Source organism: Plutella xylostella, chromosome 26 (assembly GCF_932276165.1).
Source record: "Plutella xylostella chromosome 26, ilPluXylo3.1, whole genome shotgun sequence".
Taxonomy (NCBI): domain Eukaryota; kingdom Metazoa; phylum Arthropoda; class Insecta; order Lepidoptera; family Plutellidae; genus Plutella; species Plutella xylostella.
Window position 1 is genome coordinate 5,539,087 of NC_064006.1, and position 19,997 is coordinate 5,559,083.

At 39.8% G+C, this 19,997-nt stretch overlaps 2 protein-coding genes across 3 annotated transcripts; one reads left to right on the forward strand and one right to left on the reverse strand.

Annotated features, from left to right (window-relative positions):
- Positions 1–216: 216 nt before the first annotated feature.
- Positions 217–15,404, forward strand: LOC105389558 (general transcription factor IIH subunit 3). Of its 2 annotated transcripts, XM_048630531.1 has the most exons (9): positions 217–276; positions 454–634; positions 947–1,045; positions 1,384–1,480; positions 2,007–2,123; positions 2,912–3,040; positions 13,515–13,650; positions 14,758–14,794; positions 15,084–15,404. In XM_048630531.1, exons 1-9 carry the CDS (start codon positions 261–263, stop codon positions 15,145–15,147), a joined length of 876 nt encoding a protein of 291 aa, XP_048486488.1. In that variant the 5' UTR covers positions 217–260; the 3' UTR covers positions 15,148–15,404. The 2 variants fall into 2 exon arrangements, with proteins under 2 accessions (XP_048486488.1, XP_048486487.1); XM_048630530.1 differs by lacking the exons at positions 13,515–13,650; positions 14,758–14,794; positions 15,084–15,404 and adding an exon at positions 2,249–2,329 and having other exon boundaries at positions 2,007–2,042; positions 2,912–3,118.
- Positions 15,405–16,349: 945 nt separating this feature from the next.
- LOC125490658 lies at positions 16,350–19,165 on the reverse strand. Its single transcript, XM_048630532.1, has 3 exons — positions 18,995–19,165; positions 18,229–18,451; positions 16,350–16,773 (listed from the first exon to the last, which is right to left on the reverse strand). The coding sequence occupies exons 1-3, from the start codon at positions 19,141–19,143 to the stop codon at positions 16,573–16,575; spliced, it is 573 nt and encodes a 190-aa protein (XP_048486489.1). The 5' UTR covers positions 19,144–19,165; the 3' UTR covers positions 16,350–16,572.
- Between the last annotated feature and the right edge of the window lie 832 nt (positions 19,166–19,997).

Genomic DNA, 19,997 nt, shown 5'->3' on the forward strand with positions numbered 1-19,997 from the left:
TCCATGTTAGTAATGGGAATGGGAATGTTTGTGTTCTCAGAATAATAACCTTTATGGAGTTACGATTTTTACTCTGTGATTCTAAACTGTCACTGTCATTTACTGTGACTGTCATTTGTCAATGTCATGTTCAGGTGTTCAGTAGGTCGCGTAAGTCGCGTTCGTGTTTGTTGTTATTTTGGTTTTTAAACAAAAATAAATAAGTAAACTAAATAATTGATTTATAAAAAGACGCATTTCTCCCTTAATTTTTTATTAATATGGCAGATGACGATGGTAAGTTTATATTTGCAGAACGATTCCCAAGTCAACCTAACCTTCAAATTTACATTCTTAAACTTAAAAATTACTAGCTGTAGCCTGTATGGACTATCCACTGTATTCGTTTCGTAACATTCATATTAAATCCTTGTTCTAATTACAATATTCATTTCCAAACATGTATTTTTCCAGTGCCTTCAGACAGTAGTCTTTTAGTAATAATAGTGGATACAAACCCCAATCAACGATACATAACTGAGGACCCGAAGGTGTTGACAAGCTGCCTCGATGCCGTCATCTCATTCGCCAACTCACATCTCATGCAGAAAGCCAGAAACGAGCTAGCGGTTATTGGCTGCCATTTTCATAAAAGGTTAGTTCTTTGTATTGTGTTAGTAATAGGTAGAATAAGGTTTGTCACCGTGGTTAAAGGATACAAGCCAGTCAGTTGCTTACTATTTAGGGTACACTGGATGTATGTAAGATATTGCTCTTAGCAATAAGGCCACCTATTATCCCTAATGTATTTTTTTGTTTGTTTTACTATTCATATAAAAATCATATTCCATTCTATTCTATGTAAGGAATAGGTTACTTGAGGAAACTCTTTGTGCACACCCAGTAGGTGTTCATATTCTGTGTTACATGTTCAAAAGTGCTAATCTTGTTGTTTAATATTTTACAGTGAATACCTGTACCCTTCTCCGGGCAAGCCATTGGATGTCCGACAGATAGATGGCCAGTATGAGCTGTTCACTTTGGTTGAAAAGACTATTAAAATGAGGTAATATTTATCAAAATTTCATGCAATTTCATTCACATTTAATGTATAATATAAGTGTTGCTTTTCTATAACCCATCCAAAAAAACAGGCTACAGAACTAGGACTAAAAGATGGACCCAAATGGAGAAAGATACTGCAAACCCTACTGTTAAGCCCTATTCTGGTTAATGATAAAGGGATTAATAGATATTTTAAAGTTCTCTATCAAACAATACAATAATAACTTTAACCTAGTGTACATTCTTATTCAATAGACATCCATAATTCATTATTATTAAAACTGCAACTTAATAAATAAAAGAATTGATGATGATGATGATTTCTATTCATTTTCCCAGACTAGTGAACCTGATAAAGAGTCAGCCACCGGATGAGAAGCCGGGGGAGTCGCTGCTGGCCGGCGCGCTCGCCATGGCACTCTGCTACATAGCCAGGGTATGTAAACTCAGCAAAAGATATAAAGTATTGAGTAATTAGACTAAAAGTCTTACTACTTACTTATTTATTTAATTCTAGTGATACAGTATAATAGGTGAGTGATTACACTTTTGTGCTTTTTCAAACAAACCAACTAACAATATTTGAAAGAATATTAATAGGCAGTTTGCTAGTTTGAAAAGGTACAAATATGTATTTACTGCCAATTTCAGGACTACCACATTGTATGAACCAAACTGTACTCATTTAATAGAGCTTGTTTATCCTCTCCAACCTGCCTAAAACATCCAGTCTTCGAGGAGGCCCATGTCTTGACTATTAAGGGCATTATGATGATGTGAAAGAAATCCGTTAACAATGGTGCTATGCTATGAGAACCAATGAGTAAATATATTTGATAGATATCAAAACCATCCATAGCAACATACCATACCATACCATATCTCTGAAAAACCTGACCACAGCAATAAGGCTAAGCTCCTAACGGCACTTAATTATGAAATTTCCCCACCCACATTCCCAGATGCGTCGCCAGCTGACCCCGGGCCTGCGCATGTCGAGCCGCATCCTCATAGTGACGGGCAGCAGTGACACGGCGGCCCAGTACATCAACTACATGAACGTGTTCTTTACTGCACAGGTAATAAGGACTAGATTGGACTAGCCGCATCCTCATAGTGACGGGCAGCAGTGACACGGCGGCCCAGTACATCAACTACATGAACGTGTTCTTTACTGCACAGGTAATAAGGACTAGATTGGACTAGCCGCATCCTCATAGTGACGGGCAGCAGCGATACGGCGGCACAGTACATCAACTACATGAACGTGTTCTTTACTGCACAGGTAATAAGGACTAGATTGGACTAGCCATATCCTCATAGTGACGGGCAGCAGTGATACGGCAGCGCAGTACATCAACTACATGAACGTGTTCTTTACTGCACAGGTAATAAAATACTTGGGTTTATATTAGATAGTTTGGTTTTTAATCCTCGACTTTTCTCATTACAACAAGGCCAACAAGCTGGTTTGTTATTGTGTGTTAGCCCTTAGATTTGAATGGATTATTGAAGTTGGTAGAGAGTGTTTTCAACCCATATTATATAGACGTTAAATTATAAGTAGATTTTACTAATCGTAAACTTCTACTATGCTGTAATATCACATAGTTATGCACCAGCTGGAAAGTAATCCCGGTTCCCTTGGAGTTCAAATTATCTCAACTGACTTCCTAAAACCTGTAGTAGGTACCTAGAATCTAAAAGTAGGTTTAAAAATGCCAAAAACGGCACTTAAAGGGGTAAAGCCCTTATAAAATCTATAAGGTCGATCTTAGTTGTAATTTCCTTTATTCCCTCGGCATTACTCAACGACAATGTTGAATTTTAAAATACAACTCATAATTTCTTTAATTTCTGTCCACAGAAACAGCAAGTAGTGATAGACGTGTGCTCTCTAGACAAGCACCTGTCTCTGCTGCAGCAGGGCTGCGACATCACCGGCGGCCTGTACCTGAAGGTGCCTTCTCTGGAGGCCACGCTGCAGTACCTACTCGTATGTACCGACTGTAGTCTACTTCATTCTTGCAGAATGTACCAGAATCACAAAGCACAGTAAGAAGTAATAGCTTACCCCCGGCCGCAATCTCGTTTTGGCTAAGAAAAAGTACCAGGATCACATATCACAGTAAGAGCTAGCTTACTTACCTTCCACTGTTTTCATTCTTATTTGGCTTAAAAAGTAAACAATCTTTTTGTGTCTTTTTAATCAAAATACTATTAAACAAATAAACTACAGCCAAAATAAATTGTTAAATCACAGTAAGAGCTAGCTTACTTACCTTCCACTGTTTTCATTCTTATTTGGCTTAAAAGGTAAACAATCTTTTTGTGTCTTTTTAATCAAAATACTATTAAACAAATAAACTACAGCCAAAATAAATTGTTAAATTACGGAAGCAATCATTTTTACTTGTGAGTATTTCATTTGTCATTATGTTTAATTTTATAACTTAGTTTTTAAATTAATTCAAATAAAAATACACTTCAAGACTGCTGAAAATCTGGGCCATATAAGAAAAAATACATTATAGTTACTGTTGTTTGTCATTTGTATGCACACTAGCGCCATCTAGTGACTAAACAGAAGCGGCGAGTAGGGATAGACGTGTGCTCTCTAGACAAGCACCTGTCTCTGCTGCAGCAGGGCTGCGACATCACCGGCGGCCTGTACCTGAAGGTGCCTTCTCTGGAGGCCACGCTGCAGTACCTACTCGTATGTACTACGTATGGGTAGGGTTATATGAGGGTATGTACTATACAGGGTGTTGAAAAAATAAACTTTGTTGGTCACGTGACATTTTACTATGGAGAATGACTTTTTTTTTCGCGAATTTTGAAATTCTGATTTCATTTTTGGGCTTACATATAACATGCTGCACATGTAGGTTTCGGCTTAGTATACCCTTTTAGCGTTATATCACGTCGGGGTCACCAATTTAGGGTTATATGAGGGTGACTACGGGGTTGTGGTAAATAACGAATGCAGGATTTCTTGAGGCCAAACTGTTTACTGAATTACTATACATGATAACCAAATTACATTTCTCAAAGTGTGTTAGTTACATGACGGGCGCGAGACGACTAGCGTCTGCGCATTGTTCGCTCCTGGAAGTTACTAGAAAGCTTACATTGCAAAACGTGACTATAACATGTGTCGCTACACCCTTTTTGCAACACCGCGTATACTAGCTGTGATGTATTAATATGTAGGGTAACTCGTCATTACTATTTGAGAATATATTGTGCGGTATGTGTGAATAAACCAGTCTCGCTTAACCTGTGTTTCTATGCAGTCAAGTCCTTTTACAGTGGCGACGAATTGGTGAATTTAGTGAAAATGCCGTTGGGTAAACTACACGAATTTGACCTCGACGGGCGTAATAGTTGGACAGCTTATGTGCGACTTGCGGAGCAGTTCATTTTGTTGAACGAAATAAAAAGTGAGTTGCGCGTGGCCACGTTGTTAACGCATGTCGGGGCTGCGACCTACGCGCTCATGTGCGACCTGTGCGCTCCGAACCACCCCGAGACCAAGACCTTCACCGAGCTGGTCGAACTCGTCGAGAACCATCTAGAACCAAGACGTTCAGAAATCGCCGAACGCCACACGTTCAGACAACGACGTCAGAATGAGGGCGAATCGATCGGAAGTTTCCTTCAACACCTAAAACATCTGGCCACCTATTGCAACTTCGGTAACAAGCTTGAAGAAAACATCCGGGACCAGTTCGTGTCGGGACTGCGCAGTGACGACATGCGCTCCCGGCTGTTCGCGGAGCAGTCGCTGGACTACAAGAAGGCGGTGGAGCTGGCGCTGGCACTGGAGGCGGCGGAGCGGCACGCGGCGGAGGCTGCGGGGGCCGCTGGGGGCGCCGCGCCGTGGGCCGCGGCCGGCTCGGCGAGACTCGTGGCGGCAGAAGGTGTGCATCGGGTGGGCAGCGCCCCCGCGCCCCCACGCCAGGGCGCACCGGCGCGCCAGCAGCGGCAGCCGTGTTGGCGGTGTGGCAAGGATGCCCACGCGCCTAACAAGTGTCGCTATAGGTCATACGTGTGTGACAAGTGTCAAGTGAAAGGTCATTTATCGGCCGTTTGTAAAAATGGTAAAAGTGCCGGCAGATATCAAAATTACTTACAGGAGGAAACCTCGGACTCGGACAATGACGGGTATGATGGACTTTACAGTATTAAAGAAATAGCTGTTCATAACATGAAAGATGGCCCTTATTATTGTAAATTGTTAGTTGAAAAACAAAGTATTGTGTTTGAAATTGATACTGGTAGCAAAATATCAGCTGTTTCTAAGACTTTTTATGACCAACATTTGTCTCATTTGCCTATTATTCAAGATGACATTAGGTTACAATCGTACACTGGAGATGCTATAATACCGTTAGGTCGAGTATCGGTGAGCGTCAGCTGTGAGGGCGGCGAGGCGGTCACACTGCCATTGTTCGTTATCTCGCGCGGCGGGCCGCCACTCCTAGGCCGTCGGTGGCTACGTGAACTACAATTAAAATCGATTAACCTTTACAATCTAAAAGAGACTCTCGACCCAACGGTTTTAAAGCTAAAAGAACAATTTCCTGAAGTTTTTACCGATCAAATGGGCACATTTAAACATGAGATAACATTGTATTTAACTGATAGTACACCGATATTTTTTAAAGCTCGCGCGCTCCCACTAGCGCTACGCATTCCGGTTGAGAATGAGTTGGACAGACTGCAACGGGAAGGAATCATTGAGAAGGTCGAGCGTGCCGATTACGGGACACCTATTGTACCTATAATTAAACCAGATGGTTCCATTCGCATTTGTGGCGATTTTAAAATTACAGTTAATAAACTTTTAAAAGATTTTCACTATCCGTTACCACGGATTGAAGAAATGTTTGCAGCGCTCAGTGGGGGCGAAAAATATACTAAACTGGATCTTAAAAATGCGTATTTACAGTTAAAATTGTCAGATGAGTCACAACCTTTAACAACAATTACGACTCATGTAGGTATGTTTGTGTACCGGCGCGCACCCTTCGGTATTAAGTGTTTACCGGAGATGTTCCAAAAGTTGATTACAGAAACCCTTAGGGTGAATTCGTCCAAACATCACGTTACACGAGAATAACTATACCGGGATTAAAATTATACGCGAGTAAATATCTAGGATAAGTACATTTGCATTCTACCAAGTTATACCATGATTAAATTGAATGAACGAGGAACGAAACTGTAATGCAACTAAAATAAAAATAGCTGCGTTTCAAAGCATGCAATAGAAATGACATGCCAACTTAGTTTGAATGGATTATAAAAGTATGAAATTGTTTATGTTTTAAAATTTTATTCGCTGTTGTTATTCTGAGACTTTGCCTTTTAACGTACTTTTGTTTATGTTTTGACAGATGTGTTTATATGTCATTATGACGGTTTTCTAATCAGCTGATGTGCTGCCGCCATTACAAAATTACTCTCGGATAAGCTCGTTACACGGTCAATTTTGGCGGTATAACATTTTATTCTTGGGATAAGCTAGTTATCTTGTTGTCAGGTTTGGTAGAATGCAAAATCTGCTTACTCGCGAGTAACTGGTAGTTTACTCGTGAGTAAATAGTTACTCGACGTTGGCCGAATCCGCCCTTAGTGGATTAAAACATGTAGTCGCATTTATCGACGATATCTGTGTGACGGGCCGGGACACAAACGAACACATGTATAATTTAAGGGCTGTTTTAGATAGATTAAAAGAGGCGGGGCTAACTATCAGGTTTTCCAAGTGCGAGTTTTTCAAAGAAGAAATTTGTTACTTAGGGTATAGGATAAATAAGCACGGATTACATACAGACAAAAGTAAAGTCGAAGCCATTACAAACATGCCTGCGCCAGTTAATGTATCACAGTTACGAGCGGCGCTAGGTTTGATAAATTACTATGCCCGGTTTATACAGAATCTTAGCTCAATTTTACAACCAATGTACGCATTACTTAAAAAAGGTACAAAGTGGGTGTGGTCTGAATCGTGCGAAGTGGCTTTTAAAACGGTCAAAGAGAAGTTGAGTAGCGACCCGGTGTTGTGCCACTACGACCCGACACTGCCGCTGGTGCTGGCGGTGGACAGCAGCGCGTACGGGCTGGGCGCCGTGCTGGCGCAGCGCCACCCCGACGGCAGCGAGCGCGTGCTGTGCTGCGCCTCGCGCACGCTCAATGCCGCCGAGCAGCGCTACAGCCAGATCGACAAGGAGGCGCTCGCCATCGTGTACGGCGTGACGCGTCACCACCAGTACCTCTTTGGTCGTCACTTCACATTACGAAGTGACCACAAACCACTGAGCTATATTTTTGGGCGTAAGAAAGGTATTCCGGAGACGGCGGCCAGCCGACTGCAGCGGTATGCGGTAAGATTAGCCGCCTACGACTTCGACATCGTGTTTGTTCCAACCGAAAAGAACGGAAATGCTGATGGGTTGTCGCGCCTACCACTACCGGTAAGTAAAACTGAGTCTGAGTACAACGATGACGCGGCATATTTACACTTCGTAGAGGACAGCTTTCCTCTCAGCCACAAACAGGTGGCTACAGAAACTAAACATGATAAAACCTTATGCAAAGTATATGGGTATGTGATGAGTGGTTGGCCATTGGACGTCGAAGAGGAGGAGAAGCCGTACTTCCATCGACGAGAGAACCTCCACATCTCTCACGGTTGCATCGTGTGGGGCTGGCGCGTGGTGGTGCCGGCGCGGCTGCGCGCGCAGGTGCTGGACGAGGTGCACGCGGGCCACGCGGGCGTGGTGTTATACTTAACGATGATAGGTCTAATTAGCCATAGGTACTTACTTGTATTATTATTTATGCGTAAACAAGTTCCACATATGTTATGTAACAGTAATAATGAGATAGTTAACACTATATGTATCATTAACTTGTAGACTATAAGTACGACCATATACATATGTAAGTGCCTATACTTATGCTATTTTTTTACGGGGGACGTAGATCGTAGATATTATGATCATTGATTAATCAAGTCATACATATATTGTACATAATACAACTTAAGATGTTTCTTTATTGTTTAAACTTGCATAACATCCATATTGTCTAAATCGTTTGTTAGGTTTAATTAAAAAGTTAAATCTAATTAAGTGAAACTTCTTGTGTAATTTATAGTGATACAAATAACTTAAAGAAGGGAGATATTGTGATGTATTAATATGTAGGGTAACTCGTCATTACTATTTGAGAATATATTGTGCGGTATGTGTGAATAAACCAGTCTCGCTTAACCTGTGTTTCTTTGCAGTCAAGTCCTTTTACACTAGCTAGCACTGTTGTGTGTCATTTGTATGCACACTAGCGCCATCTAGTGACTAAACAGAAGCGGCGAGTAGTGATAGACGTGTGCTCTCTAGACAAGCACCTGTCTCTGCTGCAGCAGGGCTGCGACATCACCGGCGGCCTGTACCGGTAAGTAAAACTGAGTCTGAGTACAACGATGACGCGGCATATTTACACTTCGTAGAGGACAGCTTTCCTCTCAGCCACAAACAGGTGGCTACAGAAACTAAAAATGATAAAACCTTATGCAAAGTATATGGGTATGTGATGAGTGGTTGGCCATTGGACGTCGAAGAGGAGGAGAAGCCGTACTTCCATCGACGAGAGAACCTCCACATCTCTCACGGTTGCATCGTGTGGGGCTGGCGCGTGGTGGTGCCGGCGCGGCTGCGCGCGCAGGTGCTGGACGAGGTGCACGCGGGCCACGCGGGCGTGGTGCGCATGAAGCAGCTGGCGCGCGGCTACGTGTGGTGGCCGCGCCTGGACGCCGACATCGAGGCGCGCGCGGCGGAGTGCGCCCCGTGCCGCGCGCAGCGGGACGCGCCGCCTCACGCCGCGCCCGTGCCCTACGTGTGGCCCAGCGAGCCGTGGTGCAGGCTGCACGTGGATTTTCTCCAACATCAAGGTATTTATTACTTTGTTATAATCGACGCCCACTCGAAATGGATCGAGGTGTTCCCCATGGCTAGGGGCACAACTGCCACTCTCGTGACGGCCAAATTGAGAGAAACATTTTCTCGCTTTGGCCTACCAAAACAGTTGGTTTCAGACGGCGGACCGCCGTTTACATCCGCTGATTTTGAAAAGTTCCTAGTTTGTAATGGAGTCAAACACATCTTGACAGCGCCCTATCACCCTTCAAGCAACGGTGCGGCTGAAAACGCCGTCAAAACGGTGAAAAAGGTAATAAAAAAAGCTACCGCCGAGGGAGACAATGTTGAAAGGGCCATTCAAAACTTTTTACTAGTTTATAGAAACAGTTTACACGCGACGACGGGCCGCGAGCCGGCGGTGGGCATGCTGGGCCGCCGCCTGCGCATGCGCCTCGACCTGCTGCGCCCCAGCACGGCCGACGTGGTACAGGCTGCGCAGGAGAAGCAACTCGACTACGCCAAGGGTTCGAGTCGAGAGTTGCAGCCAGGTGACAATATACTCTTTAGAAATTTCTCTAAACATGGGGAGAAGTGGGAAGAAGGTGAGATTACGGAGCGAACAGGAGCCGTCACTTACAAGGTGAAGTCAGGTCAAGGTGAACAAAAGAAGCACATTGATCAGCTTATGCCTAACAAGAGGCCAATGAGGTATTCAACTCCTGCTGCAGATGAGATCAGTCGTAGTGAGCCGCTGGCTGCTGAGGCGACCTCGCCAGTACATGACAGGTGGGAGTCCCCGCCCCGCGGCGACCCCGCTGCGGCAGGTAACGCTGAAGTATTCACTCCACACCCATGCACCACGAGCCCGTCTGCTTCAGGCGAATATGTTAACACCCGCCCTCGGCGCCGTTAGTTCAATTAACTTAAATGTATGATATACGTACTTATACCTAAATAACATATTTTAGTAAATATACCAAGATATTTTTATTCTAGTTTGTTTATGGTGTACTTAAGTATATTTTCAGTGTCTACTTGATACCTAAGTTTTTGTTTATACTTAACGATGATAGGTCTAATTAGCCATAGGTACTTACTTGTATTATTATTTATGCGTAAACAAGTTCCACATATGTTATGTAACAGTAATAATGAGATAGTTAACACTATATGTATCATTAACTTGTAGACTATAAGTACGACCATATACATATGTAAGTGCCTATACTTATGCTATTTTTTTACGGGGGACGTAGATCGTAGATATTATGATCATTGATTAATCAAGTCATACATATATTGTACATAATACAACTTAAGATGTTTCTTTATTGTTTAAACTTGCATAACATCCATATTGTCTAAATCGTTTGTTAGGTTTAATTAAAAAGTTAAATCTAATTAAGTGAAACTTCTTGTGTAATTTATAGTGATACAAATAACTTAAAGAAGGGAGATATTGTGATGTATTAATATGTAGGGTAACTCGTCATTACTATTTGAGAATATATTGTGCGGTATGTGTGAATAAACCAGTCTCGCTTAACCTGTGTTTCTTTGCAGTCAAGTCCTTTTACACTAGCTAGCACTGTTGTGTGTCATTTGTATGCACACTAGCGCCATCTAGTGACTAAACAGAAGCGGCGAGTAGGGATAGACGTGTGCTCTCTAGACAAGCACCTGTCTCTGCTGCAGCAGGGCTGCGACATCACCGGCGGCCTGTACCTGAAGGTGCCTTCTCTGGAGGCCACGCTGCAGTATCTACTCGTATGTACCGACTGTAGTCTACATACAGGGTGTTGCAAAAAGTGTTGAAATTCGGGAAAAATAAAGACATTCTCTATAGTAAAAAGTGTCGTGACCAACCAAATTTTTATGGAAAATGTTTTTTTTTTTCGCGAATTTTGAATTTCTGATTAAATTTTTGGGCTTAGATATAACATGCTGCACATGTAGGTTTCGGCTTAGTACCTATACCCTTTTTGCAACACCACGTATACTATAGATTGGCAAGTTGCTTGGCGACCCTCCTTGCGGGGTGAAAGACGCGGAGGGGACGAGGTACCCAAGACGACAGCGGGTAGCGGGATGGGGAAGGGGTGAAGGGCAACGCGTGCACTGCATGTCATTGTTACGGCAGTCTCGGCCGCGCAGCCGAGGCGGCCACATGTCTTATATAATCTGTCATTATTTGAGTGCGACCCACATGAGATCATTGATCCTGAGACCATTAGTCTTAGGATGAGTGTTGAGGCCTTTTTAATATTATCATTATATTATTATTAGGTATCTATAATTCGCCAACAAAATAACGTTAAAAACAACAAATCGTATAATGTCTCAATATAGGGGCTTCTTGTAGAACAGCGTACCGGATCAGTCATGCTACGCCGCTAAAGGTTGGTACTGCGCAGTCAGATACGAAAAAGTAAACAACAAAGACGAAGAGTCCATATGACAGTGCGTCAGTTGTCAGTTCTTGTAACTAGGAAAGCAACCAAAATTTATGTGATTTAATGAAAGTAATTAATGAGCAAAACACAGAGAAAAATTACAAAATTGATGAAATTTTGAAAGAAAATGGTCATATCGTGCTTCGCCTACCCCCATACCACCCGGAATTGAATCCTATTGAACTTGTGTGGCGGTACGTGAAAGGCGAGCTCGTAAGAACGTCGATTGACTCTAACTTAGATAAAGAGATAAAAGACTTAGGGCGTCTTGCACAACAAAGTTAAATAAAATTAAATCTATGACCTCTTGCTCTGACATTATACTGTCAGAGCAAGAGGCAAACTATTTAATTTTATTTAACTTTGTTATGCAAGACGGCCTTAGAGTTGCTTTTCTCTAATTATTCGCCTGTAAAGTGGAGAAATTGTGACGACCATGTCATAAAAAATTAAGACGAATATTGTAAATCTGATAGAGTATTTGACGATGTATTGGACAGGTATGTTATTGTTTATTTATAATTTAATGTAAATTAAACATAAAATATTATAGGTGTACACTGAACTAATATGACTGGCGTACTCTAGTACATTATACTTCAAAGTAGGTATAATGTTTTTTGATTTTTGTCTTAGATTTATAATTGAAGTTAATGAAAACGATGATGAAAATGAGGATGACGACGACGATGAACAAGTTCAAACAGAGAGTGAACATGAAAGTGACATGGAAATTGATTTATAAAATAAAACACTTTTACATAAATAAATTCAAATTGGTAGATATTCTGAAGGTAAACACCCAAATTTTAATGCTGTCAAACTATAAATTTTAAGCTAAATATGACATTTACGGGAACACTCATAGAATAAAATTTTACTTACGTCAGAAATAGTTACAAGCTATCGCGAGATTAATCCGGGCACACTTTTCTACGTGTGTAGCATGTCATGCTACCTCGCCCCCGCCACTTCTTTCACCCCGCAAGGAAGGTCGCCAAGTAACTTGCCACATTATAGCTAGCACTGTTATGTGTCATTTGTATGCACACTAGCGCCATCTAGGGACTAAACAGAAGCGGCGAGTAGTGATAGACGTGTGCTCTCTAGACAAGCACCTGTCTCTGCTGCAGCAGGGCTGCGACATCACCGGCGGCCTGTACCTGAAGGTGCCTTCTCTGGAGGCCACGCTGCAGTATCTACTCGTATGTACCGACTGTAGTCTATATTTATACCAATGACGAAAGAAAAAAGAGAGGACCCGGCATTAACATCGTTACTTAAAAACATATCGTCGTCTCTTTTTAACTTATTATTGTTCGTACGTAAAAAAGGACAACAATAGTTTTGTCTTTGCCTAAAGTGACAACACTGCGGCCGGTCGCCATGTCAGCCAACCAACCAATGACGAAAAAAACGTCATTGCAACCAACCAACCAACAAGCACTTCAGTTGTCAAAGCGACTTGCTTGTTCCAATTTTTCAAGGAAATTTTACGCCATCTTAGTTTCCGTCAAGTCCTCTTTTTTCTTTCGTCATTGACATATACTAGCTAGCAGACACTAGCGCCATCTAGTGACTAAACAGAAGCGGCGAGTAGTGATAGACGTGTGCTCTCTAGACAAGCACCTGTCTCTGCTGCAGCAGGGCTGCGACATCACCGGCGGCCTGTACCTGAAGGTGCCTTCTCTGGAGGCCACGCTGCAGTATCTACTCGTATGTACCGAGTGCTTTATGTTGTATGTCATTTGTATGGAAATTAACGCCATCTGGTTACCAATGTCAAAGCTAATTAACTGAATTGAATATGGCGCCAATATCGTCTACCTTAATATACCTACGCAAATTGTTATATCTACGTTAACATCGATGGAGCGCTTTCATGTGCAAATATGGCCTAGTCTATGCCTACCAATGGCGAAGCTGCCCTCACTATATTTCACATGTACCTGACCATATAACATGATAGGTAACTATATTTTTCCACACAGTCTTCCCCTTCAAAGATATTATCGTCGCCACTTATTAAATCACAGGTGAGAAAGGAGAAAAATATTTTAAATTTCACAATAATATTTTATCTTTCCAGTGGGTCTTCCTCCCCTGCGTGGCCCAACGCTCCAAGCTGGTGCTACCCGGCCGGGGGAGAGTCGACTACCGGGCCGCGTGCTTCTGTCACCGCGAGCTGGTGACGACCGGCTACGTGTGCTCCGTGTGCCTCAGCGGTCAGTCATAGATTACAGGGAGATAGGCAGGCGGGTTTTACCCGACAACTCTCTCAGCACAAGCTTGCTTGTGTTGGCGTTCACCAACCCGCACTAGGCCAGCGTGGTGGACTAGGCCTAAAACCCTTCCCTGGAAGGAGACCTGTTCCCCAGCAGTAGGAACGTGATGGGTTGTGAATTGTGATGATAACAGTTTGCCAAAATTTGGGTCGTATTAATTCCAGAAACATTAACTACCAAAAGTCGTAGAACGAAAGTTATTCACAAGAGCCTTGGGGCGTCGAATCATCGCTTTCTTCATGTAACGAATATTCGTAGCTGTTTTAGGCCGGAAGGCGTTCCACCCTACATATTATTATTAAAGTGCTATTATTTATTTATTATTAAATTATTCTTCCAGTTAACCTTGGGCATTGTAGAGAAAGTGATAGGAGTGTGATACTATTTTTCCTCTCAGTTTATAAAATATATAGACTGAGAGGAAAAAGTTTTTTTTTAAATATCCATAAACACTAGAATATACTTACTTATACATATATAGTACATGTATAATAAAATTAATAAATATATACCTTTAAGTTACATATACAATACATAATCCTTATACATACTATAACAAAAATAGCGGTGCGGTGGTAGCTCAGTCGGGTAAGCGCCCGCTTCTCACGCCAGAGATGCGGGTTCGATCCCGGCGCTGACATGTACCAATGAGTTCTTTTAACTTAAGTACAATGTATACCATCGCTCTTACGGTGAAGGAAAACATCGTGAGGAAACCTGCATATCTAGATCTAGCACATCTAGATATGTGAACCCACCAACCCGCAGTGGACCAGCGTGGTGGGAAATGGTCCAAGCTTAGGAAGGCAGTTTAGACCTTGGGGATATGCACAAAGGTTCCATTCGAGAGAGCCAGGTGCAGGTACTTACACCCCCACAGAGAATAGTATAGAATAGAGAATATAACAAAAATAATATATAATATAATATATATTATGTAAGTGTGACGATGATATTATTATAATATAATAATATCACTTACTACTATGTAATATTTAGGTATATGTTACAATTTAAATCTCTTCACCAATGAATTTCCTTTTACAGTGTTCTGCAAGTTCAGCCCCATCTGCACGACATGTCAGTAAGTAATAATTTTAATTATCTTCTATTCAAATTGTATTCGGGCCATATATGTAAAGTTTCACTGTCACGGGTTATATCTTGGGTGTGCAATGCACCTTTGCCTACCCCAGCCCTGTAGGGAGAACATTCGTTGGTTTTCTCTAGTCATCACTGTTTATATATAACTAGGAACAACGTAGTTTGACCAATATATAGTTATTATCGTTCATAATTAAAACATGTAAATACGGTCGCCATTTTGTTTTCTTATTGATATGACGTTGATTTCATTTTGTTCTTGTTTCCAGTACGGTGTTCAAGATAGGCGGGCCTCTACCCATCAAACCTAAGAAGAAGAAGGTGAAACTGTGATCATATTTTACTGAAGCAAACATTAAGGTATCAGTAAGGTAACTTAGTATAATTTAATTTACTGAATAGAATAGGCAATAATAATAAGTTACGAATTATTAATAAAATAAACAGTCATGAAAGTAAATTAAAAGCATTTTTTGTACACAAATAGTTTAATGCGATTCCTATCTTTGAACTAATTACATAACAAATAACCGTATATGTATACTAAATACAATTCTAAATCCGCAATTCTTTATAAAAACAAACTAATTTATCAATTTCAGTCTTTACTTTTCAATTAAAAAAGCAAAATATCTAAATTAAATTAAGTATATTTTAATCACTTATCCGGCTCTACTTATGTTAAATACCTACCTACATTGCTGCACCTAATGGCTATAGATAAAATTCATGCGCTTATTCTCTAAATACAAATACAGGGTTATTTGTAAGTAGACCGGATCCTTTCAGGAGGTGATAAAGGAAGGCATTTCCAGTCGATTGAACCCAATAATGCATTATCCTAAACTTAACCATTTCTAAGATATTTAATATTTAAGGTTTTTTTTAATTTTTTGCCAAAATTTTATACTTAAAACCGAAAATAATAAAAACTAGCCACATTTCAATAATTTTTTTGGTTGTTTTGCATAAGTAACACCTTAATAAAGTAATTAAAATAATCAAATGTGCATTATTCGACTTAAATTAGACAAAATACCTCAAAATAGTTAAACATTTTGAAAAAATATTCAAAACGCAAAAACAAATAAATTAAATTAAAAAAGATTTTCATATGACATTTTTTTGTGCACTTCAGCTTAAAAACATGGTCAACTAATAAGCTTTCAAACAAGATAATTCAATACCAAATCGATTAAGGTATCACCAAGATATGTCCAAAACAACCAGCTATGTTTTACTAATTAATTAATTATTCCATTCAAGGTATTTAAAATCACTATATTATATTAATTAATTACATATCCGATATTTACATTTATAATTTGTTTTTAATTAAAATTACTACTTATTTATACCAATAACCCTGTATAACTGCAAAGATAAATTTAATTTAACAATTGTAGGTACTTCAAATATATAACTCAACCCCAGCTTAATCATTATTCAACTCTTTAATCTTTCAAAATACTTAACTCACATTTAGGTATAAGTACCTACAGGAATTACTTTGAGCGTTTACATTATTCTCTGAGGAAACTGTCAGATGACTATTGCCCACCTATTGCCTACTGAAACAAAATTTCCTACCATTCCATTTTTAAACTGGTTTTTTATTTACGTCATAAATTTATGATTATGATACTCTCGGCTCATACCTACACACAAACAAACTTATCAATATTATTATCATTATCGAGATTAAAGTCTCAAATTGCATACGAAACCCGACTATAAAACCCATGCAGATCTCAATCACTATGTCTTATCTAGAATTTCGAAGGCACTATCGATTTCTTCTTCTGGCGTTTTAATTTGTTCACTATTACCTTTGTCTGAAGGTTCTTTTTTCTTTGCGGTTTTTGGGTCGGTCTTTTGTTTTTCGAGATTACTGTTATCGGTATAGCTTTTGCCGTGGACGTGGTATTCTTTCGCCGCCGGTTTTTCTCTTTGATGGTTCTGGAAAGTTCAAGTTTGTTGTTTAATACCTATTACCTCTAGAAAATCATATTAAACGTGTCTAAGGTAATGTAAACAAAATGATATGAAAAGGTTTTGAATAGGTTTGAAGTACCTAATGGTATTGTAATGAATTAGTTTTCAGAGAAATGATTAATGCTACGTAGAATCGTTGAAGTGGCATGGTAGAAGATAGGAATCAGTTCAACACTCTACATAAGTTCATAGCATAAAACAATATCTATTACAGTCATCCTGTGATAGTCTACATTCAGATCGGCTCTAATAGGGAAAGATAAGAGAATCTTTCTATTGAAAGGGGTAATACTCGGTATACAGGGTGTTAAAAACGGTAGGGTAACGTAACGTACCTTGGGACGCTTGTACCTCGGGACATTGATTGTATTTTTAAAACCGGCTAAGTAAACACATTAAAATTCTACCCTAGGTATAGTATTTTACTCGCTTGGCAAAACTAGTGAGTCTCGTGATCATACCGGCATCGAGTGTGTGGTGAAAACAATATGAAGTTTTTTGGAGTCAAAAGTAGCTTTTGTATAGTTTTTTCAGTTGCTCTATCTCATTGAGGCATGCTCAAAATAGAGACATGGATGTCACGTATATATTTTCAGTTATTTAATTTTATGACACGACAATTATTTGAAAGATTCCTAACATAAAAATAAAGATATTGAAATTTTTGTTAAATATTGCTTTTTTGTACCTTGGGACACCATTAATGTTTGTACCTTGGGACACTGTATCCTATGGTTTTGAACTATGGAGACTGTTAACTTCTAAATAACGCCATAAATCTCTGTTCTTATTAGTGACTGAGTAAAACTGGAAAGAAGAGAGTTGCAGTATGTTTGGATCGTTTGAAACAAGCAGTAGATAAAGTAAAAGAAGGAGAAAATATTCCTTTAAAGTGAATGTTCCAATTTGTAACATACTCGTAAGATTCATACATAATCGCAAAATATAATTTCGTTAAAAACTAATGATAATTTGAAGTCAATGTAGTTATAAAATAACGATGATTACAAGACTTTTTGTACCAAAAATATAATTGATCAATTTATCCCAAAGTACACTTAAAGGTGTCCCAAGGTACAAACGTGTAATGTACCTTGGGTCAAAACAAACATTTTTACTTTTATCTTAATTTTAAAAAATCTGACCACACCAAAGCTCCAGCACAAATACCAGTGATAATAGATTATATATCCTACCGAATAAAGTTAATTTCACATTAATATCTTAGTTGTACGCTGCGATAACTTCATTCAAAGTTGGGGTAGTCGAAAGTGTCCCTAGGTACGTTACGTTACCCTACATAGTACATATATTTTATTATCAGAATGAACCTCCGAGTCAACAGATTTCGGCTTACTAATGGTACCACATGTATTAAGACAATTTTAATCACCTATACTTAATAAACTTTCAACTCACATCTCCATACAGCTCCAACGACAGTGAATGTCTCTTCTTATTGGCCTGTTTCATTCTTCCTGACCTGGATATGGACAGCTTCCTTCGACTGTCTAGAGGGGGCGTAAAGTCCTCATCAATGTCTTGCTTGGACGCACGCCTCTGACCATTGAAGAATGACTTGATGAACTTTGCCATTGTCGAAGTAGCCAATAAGTGAGTGAGGTCGCTAATGCTGCATAGTCTGGAAATCGAATTTGGTGGGATTGTAATGATAGGTTTGGTGTAAGTTATGAGGTGTTTTGGTTTGTCGTAACTACTCGTGTTATAATTGTGAAGTCCCTACATTATAGCACATGCATGCGTGACTATAGACATTTCTAATTTCCCATGTTATATCTTATTCTTCTTATCATGCCGTCTACAAACACTATATAGAAATATAGAGCTATACTAGAGTTTGCCGCCGTGGTGAAAGATTAACCAGTCGAAAGTCAATGGCTGAAAGGATTAGCCAGTCGGATTAGTCAGTCGCTGACTACCCCAGATGGGCCGGACGTATTTATGGAATGGTATTCTACTGGAGATAAACGCCTCGTAAGGTACGATGTGTAGGTACCTAGACAAAATGGTAATAGAGATACTATGGTATTTTTGTTGTAGTCATCCAAAGTTAAAAACTATTTACCTATCAAAAAAATAAACATCAAGAGTGAAAGGTATCCGTAAACAGTTTCTGAAATATAATTTCAAAATGTAAGTACTTACTGATTAAACGTGTACTCACCGTTCAACGCCAGTGGCTAATGTTATCCGAACACTTCCGACTCTCTTACACAAGTGATAAGCCGCTGCATTCGCAATTAACAATAAAGAAACGATAATAAGGAAAAAAGAACCGCCCGCTTGTACTGCACCAAGTATTAAGACACACATAATATTATCAAAAGCGTATTCAAATCTAACTTTCCTTCACACTTCATGTCACTATCAGCTCAATTCCTATACCGGAAAGTCTTATTTGCAACGCCCCAAGACTTCGTGTTCTTAAATGCATACAATTGTAGACCTTATTGTTTGAAGTTAAAGCTTACAGTCGCCGATATATTCGCTCATGTTATTGATAAGATTGTCAATAGGTATCCTTTATCACCTATCTATACGACAAAGTTGATATCGCGATTGTAAATTATCCTATCACTGATTAATTTTTAATCACAATCATGTAACAAGTTTGTTTATGTAATTATGTTGTTGCAGTTTTTAAAAACATACACGTTTGCGAATTGCGAGTAGATTTTCAACCAAATCTTTATTATATTCCACTGGACATCTGACAGAACCCTTATTACATTCATTCGAAGGGTAGTTTTTGTTTGTACATATCAGATGTCTTTCTCCATGGAATGGGATATAGTGTTGCGAAATGGTTAGAGTACCACCAGGTGGTCTAAAATTGCACCGCACAATACCTAAATTTGACTATTCACATGAGTCTTGCCTGATTGCGATTAAGTACAAGACAATAGTTGTCTTGCTTGCCACACAAACTGGGTGATGATGATGATGGGCTGGGAATCGAACCCGGGACGTTCTGCATCAGCGTTAAATTAACTCTTAGTAATACTCGCTTTACAAGACGAATGTCTTTTACTTTATACATCTCTTATAATTCTTATTGATTAAGGGGAAGGAACTTCCGTTATTTGAAACATTTATAAGAAGAGATCATGGAACAAAAGTCCCTCGTCTGCATATTTTTCTCGGGAACATAGGTGCTTGAAGATGAA

What these genes read in the sequence shown, in the direction of transcription:
- LOC125490658 (XM_048630532.1), bottom strand. Translation starts at nt 19,143, where the DNA reads ATGTGTGTCTTAATACTTGGTGCAGTACAAGCGGGCGGTTCTTTTTTC. An exon ending in TTAGCCACTGGCGTTGAACG is followed by an intron (nt 18,452 to 18,994) that starts GTGAGTACACGT and finishes TTCGATTTCCAG; the next exon opens with ACTATGCAGCATTAGCGACC. An exon ending in CGTTGGAGCTGTATGGAGAT is followed by an intron (nt 16,774 to 18,228) that starts GTGAGTTGAAAG and finishes TGAACTTTCCAG; the next exon opens with AACCATCAAAGAGAAAAACC.
- LOC105389558 (XM_048630531.1), top strand. An exon ending in ACGTGTTCTTTACTGCACAG is followed by an intron (nt 2,124 to 2,911) that starts GTAATAAGGACT and finishes TTCTGTCCACAG; the next exon opens with AAACAGCAAGTAGTGATAGA. An exon ending in CCCATCTGCACGACATGTCA is followed by an intron (nt 14,795 to 15,083) that starts GTAAGTAATAAT and finishes TCTTGTTTCCAG; the next exon opens with TACGGTGTTCAAGATAGGCG.